This window comes from Chaetodon trifascialis, chromosome 21, assembly GCF_039877785.1.
Source record: "Chaetodon trifascialis isolate fChaTrf1 chromosome 21, fChaTrf1.hap1, whole genome shotgun sequence".
Lineage (NCBI taxonomy): Eukaryota > Metazoa > Chordata > Actinopteri > Chaetodontiformes > Chaetodontidae > Chaetodon > Chaetodon trifascialis.
The window spans coordinates 9,040,163-9,047,261 of NC_092076.1; the positions used below are offsets into that span (position 1 = coordinate 9,040,163).

Consider the following 7,099-nt stretch of genomic DNA (forward strand, 5'->3'; position numbering starts at 1 on the left):
AGGATGATAACTTTTTTTTTTTTTCCTCCAGGTGAAGCATTGAGGTGTTTTTGTGGAGGCCTGAAGCACTGCTCGAGCCCTGTGGAGACCTGCTATGGTTCAAACAGTGTCTGTGGCAGCGTCATCATTCATGCTGGATCCAGTAAGTGTTTCAGTCTTTGCTGGGCCTGAGCAGCAGTGAGAGACCATGCTAATAAGAAGCAGAAGAGGAGAACATATACACCTCCCACTGATCTTTTTCCATGTTTTCACAGACGTCAACTACTTCAAGGGCTGCATGTCTTCCAGTCAATGCATGATGATGAATCGCCCAGGGATCTCTACCGCCTCATGCTGCAGCACTGACCTGTGCAACAGATAAATGAACGCCATCGTCTGACTGTCAGCAGATCCTCTGATAAATTAACATTCAGCTGTCATGGTGTGTGTATTCTGATATTATCATATTAAAGGTGTTTCAAATGTTGCTGATTTTCTCTTTTCATGCCTCCTTATTCTCTTGGAGTTTCCACAACATTTTCTGTCAAACTACAACTTCCAAGATCAATTTTCTCATTTTTGTTGTTGTTATAATAAAATGAGGAAGGATAAAATAAACAGAGCTCATGAAAGTCTCCATTGTGGGTCAAATTTCAGCTGTAGGAAAACTGTTCAGGTTAGGTTCATAATTGTGCAGGTGGGCAGGTTGTGTTGTGTTTTGTATAAACATGACACTGACTAATCTGCTGGTGGATCAATGAGGCCATAGTGGGTTTCCCAACATCAAGTCTGGCCTGGAGTCGCTGCTTGTGAATGATAAACTGGATTTGCATCGATTGCTCAACGAGTCCAGGTAAAAACTCCAGTCGTGCTATTTACCAGCTGGGGCATCTTTCAGTCAAGGCTTGGCATTGGATTTCTCTTTACTCTAGAAACTAGAAATAAGAAACTGTATTCAAAATGAAGCAATAGTAGTTGCAGTGTCATTTAGGCTGTAGGGCACTTCATCACATTTTCCAATGAAAGGCCACAGTAGACATCACTTTATCATGTTTTTCTTTCACACTGGGCCACTGTTGAGTGCACTTTCATATTTCATCTGTCACAGGAGCATTCAAGAGGGCACTTTTGCACCGTTTCACAGCATCATTAGCTGAAGTTACTCAGATCCTTTACTTAAGTTAAAGTGGGTGAAAAATACTCTAAGTAAAAGTAAAAGTATTCATTTTCATCTCACTGATGTAAATGCAGGGTTTTCACTTTCAGTTTCAATTAAGCTTAATGAATCCTTTGTTTTAGCTCTGTGATATAACAGTATGTACTGAACTGTGATTTTACAGTAAAACACAAATCAAATTACTCAAATATTTTATTTTACAAATATGACAATGAGAGATTTGGAGCTGTCGTTGGTTTCCCAGCATCCAGGTCTGGTCCTGTGAGTAGGAAATTTTAGAATTAATAATACACTGGATTATCGATTGCTCAGCAAGCCCAGATGAAATGAGAGGAAGCCGGCAGCACACATTTGAGGTGTCAAAACTGCAGCAGGATTTAAGTTGATAATATAAGTTATAAGTTGAATGATGAATGATGTCCTTCTCAAACCCAGCCAGATGGCACAACACTTCTAAATTAATATGTTTCCAGCGTGTATGTTGCATCTGTACAGCATGTGATTTTAAGCTCAATAATTTTGACAGTTCTGGAGATATTTTCCATTTTTGCCCCATGTTGCATCACTGATCTGTGCAACTGATAAATGAGCGTCATGTGAGGCACATTCTTCAGCTCTTTCCATTTCATTACTGCTAAAGAATCTCTGGTCCCATCACACAAAGGGTCTGCTGAGTTTCCTTTTTCTCTATCACATTGCACCACCTTGTGGGACTGTAGATGAGATGCTGAAATGAGTTTTAAGAAAGGAAACCCATACTGTGGATCTCACTGTGTGCTGTTTCAGTATGTGTTTAGAAGTGATAATGTAATAATGATAATCCATAAAAGGGTTTTGGGTTTGTTTGTTTTTTTCAATTTCATTTCCTTCTTTTTCAGTCAACAGTTCATAAATACTGGCATTGCATTTGTATACATATAGAGTTGACACAGTTAACACTTGAGCTTCTCAGAGATTTAAAGTAAAGTCTCTGATCATTTTCAAGAGCTGAAAAAAAAAAATGGATTAACCTTTAAATGTCCGCTTTTATATGTGCAATTCAGCAACCATCACACTTTATCTACACAAATTCAAATGTTTGATTCTGCATGAAAATTTCAGATTAGATTTTATCATTTGGAAACACATCTTTGGTGGCCAACAGATCATGTTCCTGTGGTTAAATGTTAAAATGTCGAGAAAAAAAAAACAATTAATCACACCCTAAATTTAAAAACTCATTATCAGACCACTGTGATTCGCTCTACTTCTGACAGCCCACTATTCGGCCATTTGATTGGCTGTGATATTGCATCACATGACAGATGAAGCCAGGAAGTATTTTGGTTTACCAGGCGGAAGCTTATAATTTACTGAACCTGAACGTGTTTTGGGAGAAAACGTTCTTAACAGGGAGCAATACGGTTCGACAGAATATTCACAAGGCGGAGTGGATATTATCTTTCGTTGCTGGTAAGAACACCGACGTGTTATTTATCTCCTTTTAGCCTTTTTTCTCGTTAGCCCCGGTTAGCATTGCTAACTCGCCTCGTAGCTAACTTCCATCTGGTTCTGTTTTTGTCTGCTTGAACGATCAAACTTGAGAACAGCAGCTTTAGCCAATTTTCTGATGCAATCATTTGTTCCGCTGATTGTTATTGTTGTGTTTTGAGCTATTATCCAGACTTTGTTTAAGAGAATGTGATGTACAGAAAGATGATAGTTTAGAATTAAGCGGCGTGTCAAGTCAGTTAACGTTATATAATCAACTTTTAAAGTGTTTCTCAGTCAGTGTTTGCGGGACCTGATCGTAAAACTCTTAGCTATAACATTTAAAGTCATTATTGCTGACAGGGTTAGATGGTGACTGGTGAAAATCTCACTGTCATGATGAGAGACACGAAATGACTGTTGGCTAAACAAGATTGCGAATTGAAAATGCAGCTGACGACTTTTTTCCACTTAGTCTACAGATTACTTTCTCGTGTAATTAATTTACCCTTTTCCCCATAAATTTTCATAAACTAGTAAGAAACGTTCCCACTGATTTTCCTTGTTGTTATTTCTCAAGGTAGTCTGGGTCACTGGGGTCACTCCATCACTGCCCACCCGATCCGGCTCTTCCCACCGGTAGTTTGGCTTCTGACCTCGTTCACCATCAGTGCCTGCGCGTCCAGACTCGGCTCCCGTCTTCACATCTCATTCACCTGTAGTTTCAGCCCATCTCTGGCCGTCTGATCCGTAACAGTTCTCTGTCAATGGCTGGGCGCGGTGGAGGAGCAACCAGGCCTAATGGTGCCACGGTAGCAAACAAAATCTGCCAGTTCAAACTGGTGCTGCTGGGCGAGTCGGCGGTGGGCAAGTCCAGCTTGGTGCTGCGTTTCGTCAAAGGCCAGTTTCATGAATTCCAGGAGAGCACCATTGGAGGTAGGAGACAAACACATGTTTCTAGACTTCATGACATCTTGACTGGATTGTTCCTGTGTGTACGTAAAGAATCAATCAAGGAATAAAACCGTCAATACTAGTGCCAGTGCAATACTTAAGAAACATAACTGTGTTCTTAAATGCTCTTTTGAGATTGTTTGACATGTCAGGATGGCTGAGTGGTTTAAGGCGCTAAGTTCAGGTTGCAGTCTCCCCTGGAGGCGTGGGTTTGAATCCCACTTCTGACATAAATGTTTTCCTTAATTTTCCCTACGGGGCATTGATGCACTAATTTATCTTATAACAAGCAGCTCCACATTTAAACCAGGAATAATCAATCACTATGCATGTCACTCAACTTTCTTCATGTGCTTGGGCGATTACCTACTCTAGGAGCTAAAAAACTCTTAAAAGCCCTCTTAGAAGCTATTGTTGAAGATTTCAATCACATACGGACCTTCAAGTTGAGTTTCTATTTTCACACATATTGTTCCCAAGGTCGAGAATGAGCATCCATGCTCAATTATTATTTACTGTTTGATCGCACATCCTTGCCTGAACTGGATCTTCCAAGAGGATGGACTTTGGGCTAATACGTTATCATTCCACTGATCTTCGTTGTCCTGCTCTCCTCAGCTGCCTTCCTCACTCAGACTGTCTGCCTGGACGACACCACTGTGAAGTTTGAGATCTGGGACACGGCAGGTCAGGAGCGCTACCACAGCCTGGCTCCAATGTACTACAGAGGCGCTCAGGCGGCCATCGTGGTCTACGACATCACCAACACAGTAGGTTTCACCTGCAGGGCAGCAAGAGCCAAAGTCTTGTCAGTCAGTCACAACATGATGAAGTGGGACGGGTTGTTGCTTAAGTTTTGTTGTTACTTTTAGGTGTGCTTTAATGTTTTTTCTGTATTTTTGTTCTGGACAGTGACGTCATCATATGTGTATGTTGTAGTCTAAAATTAGACATGTAGGTGTTCAGACTTGTGGGTGTTTTGAGGTCACGTCCTCATGTCAGGTGTCGGTCAAACTCTTCTAAATTTGTACATGCCGCAAAGTCAAAATGTTCCACCGAGGCTATAGTTGTCATGTGAATACACAAGGTGAGATGAATATTGATAAAGTTTGCTGCTCGTTTAGGACACTTTTGCACGAGCGAAAAACTGGGTGAAGGAGCTGCAGAGACAAGCCAGTCCCAACATCGTGATCGCTCTGGCTGGAAACAAGGCGGACATCGCAAACAAGAGAGCTGTCGAGCTTCAGGTATGACACATGAAGCAGCTGTGCTAAACCTTATTCTGAAATTACTATATTATAGAAATTGTATTAAACTGGACTGTTTGGCAAATGTCTAATATTCTCCTCGATGTCTAAATTATGTTGTTAGGAGGCACAAGCATACGCTGATGACAACAGTCTACTCTTCATGGAGACTTCAGCCAAGACTGCCATGAATGTCAATGAGATTTTCATGGCTATCGGTAAGTACGTTATTCTGTTGAGTCAAATGTCCCTTCCCACTCCTCCCACAGACAGATTTTTCAGGCAGCAGCTTAGTTTACCTCCCCCTTAATTCTGCAGAAAACTGACAAAGCTTTCTTGACCTGACCTAAATTGAGATGGTACAGCTGGATTTTAATTGTAGGTTAAGAAAAGACCGTATGCGGAGGGAAAAATAATGTCTGACGTGCACACCAGCTCATTCAAAATCAAATGAAACTGCCATACTCAGATCTGAAAGAGCCACTTCCCTCTAAGAGATTTCGGGTGGCAAGATCAGTAACTTTGACATTTAAGTGAAGGAATACTGAAAATTCATAGGTGCTAAAATCCCCACAGCTGCTAAGCTGCTGCTAATAAACAGCCACAACAACCTGTAACTTCAGTTCAAACTGCTACAGTCATTTGACATTAATTAGACTAGAGCTGCAACTAATGATTATTTTCATTGTTGATTAATCAATTTTTGTGATTAATTTATTAATCCTTGAGTCAATAAAACTTCAAAAAACTAGCAGCCAATCCTTACATTTAAGAAGCTGGAACCAGCAAAAGTTTGCCATTTTTACGTAAACATGACTGAAATGATTCATTGAATTTCTTTTGATTGATACGACCCTGATCTCAAACAGATGGGACGTTGTGTAAAACATAAATAAAACAGAATGTGATCATTTGCAAAACCTTCGTTCTGTCCTTTGAAACATCCGCGCTCCTGTCCCTGCAGCAAAGAAGCTACCGAAGAACGATCCTCAGGGTGGAGCTGGACAAGGGGGCCGGACCAGGACCGGAGTGGATCTACAGGAAGCCGCTCCTCAGGGGCGCAGCAGCCAGTGCTGCGGCGGGGCCAATTAGCAAGTACAAAACGACGAACTTAGTGAGCGAGCCCCGAACAGCGATTTAAGGACAGCACGTAGCTAAAACCCAGAGAGGCAGGAGAGGCAGAGCCACTCGCCATGCCTGCACTTAAAGTGAGATAACAGATGAGATTATCTGGATCCTCTTTGAATTACCGAACTTTTTTTTTTAAAGAATCATAAGCTAGAGGGAATTCCCATGATCCCTCACTACTTCTCTCCTGTCTTTCCCCAGTGTCTCTATCTACCTCCCTGTTCATCTTCAGCCTGTGTCTCAGTTGATTGATTCTGTCTTAAATCTTTTTTTTTTTTTTTTTTTTTGAAGGGTAATGCTGAGTTTGTTTGCCATTTTCCCTTTGTTTGAGCGTGTGTGTGTGTGTGTGTGTGTGTGTGTGTCTGTTATGTATGTGTATGTATTTAGTACATACACATACATGTGTGTTGGCAGTTTACTTTTCTACTCTTGTCATTTCCCTCCCCATTGATCATTATAAAAGATACAAATACCCATCTGTTAATGCTGAAACTGCAGATGACAGAGCGATTAATCTTAAGGATTTTGTCTTATTGCGATGTAGATTGCAGCATTTTGTTGTCTGTAGGGACCCGGACACGACATCACGCAGTGATGAGGAAAATTCTCGACTTTGCTTATCGGAGCTGGTCATGATTGATAGGCTACACATCTGAAGATGTTTCTGAACCGTGCAGCAAATGCAGTTGTTTGCATTCATTGTGTATTGATACCTGTAACACCAGAGAGTTGTTAGCCTTTTTTAAAAAAGAAATGTGAAAATAACTTGTAAATCTAAAAAGTAATAAATAACATGAAAGATTCATTTTGTTTTGAGTTGCTTTGCAGTGGCGTGGTGAGGTGTTGGAGGACATTTCCAGTGTGTTTTTTAATCTGTTGGTGGCTTCAGACCATTTAAGTGAGGCCTCTGTGGCCACAAACAGTTTTTAGATTCAAAAGACACCATGTTGGCTCAAACAGAGTCATGATTCATGTCGTGGGTAACACATTAATCAACTGCTTTGTGCTAATTCTCTTTTGGATTATAAATTGGAATCAGATGTTATTTAGATTATGTAAATAGGTTTTTTTATTGATTGTTTTTTTTTTTTTTAACTAGGTCTGCCCACCTTGTTGAATTCAGTGTTATCGTCAAAAGTCTGAA

At 40.7% G+C, this 7,099-nt stretch overlaps 1 protein-coding gene and 1 non-coding gene across 2 annotated transcripts; both read left to right on the forward strand.

Moving 5' to 3' along the window:
- The first annotated feature begins 2,468 nt into the window (after positions 1-2,468).
- LOC139350086 (ras-related protein Rab-5C-like) lies at positions 2,469-6,757 on the forward strand. The gene is made up of 6 exons (XM_070991183.1): positions 2,469-2,608; positions 3,207-3,562; positions 4,199-4,350; positions 4,705-4,827; positions 4,952-5,045; positions 5,792-6,757. The coding sequence occupies exons 2-6, from the start codon at positions 3,394-3,396 to the stop codon at positions 5,917-5,919; spliced, it is 666 nt and encodes a 221-aa protein (XP_070847284.1). The 5' UTR covers positions 2,469-2,608; positions 3,207-3,393; the 3' UTR covers positions 5,920-6,757.
- trnal-cag (transfer RNA leucine (anticodon CAG)) lies at positions 3,728-3,810 on the forward strand. The gene is given in 2 exon segments: positions 3,728-3,765; positions 3,776-3,810. It is a non-coding gene; the product is annotated as a tRNA-Leu (tRNA).
- Positions 6,758-7,099: the final 342 nt, after the last annotated feature.

Excerpts from the sequence above, each read along its gene's own strand:
- LOC139350086 (XM_070991183.1), top strand. The coding sequence starts at position 3,394 with ATGGCTGGGCGCGGTGGAGGAGCAACCAGGCCTAATGGTGCCACGGTA. Across the intron at positions 3,563-4,198 it reads CCAGGAGAGCACCATTGGAG|CTGCCTTCCTCACTCAGACT; the intron begins GTAGGAGACAAA and ends TGCTCTCCTCAG. Across the intron at positions 4,828-4,951 it reads AGAGAGCTGTCGAGCTTCAG|GAGGCACAAGCATACGCTGA; the intron begins GTATGACACATG and ends TTATGTTGTTAG.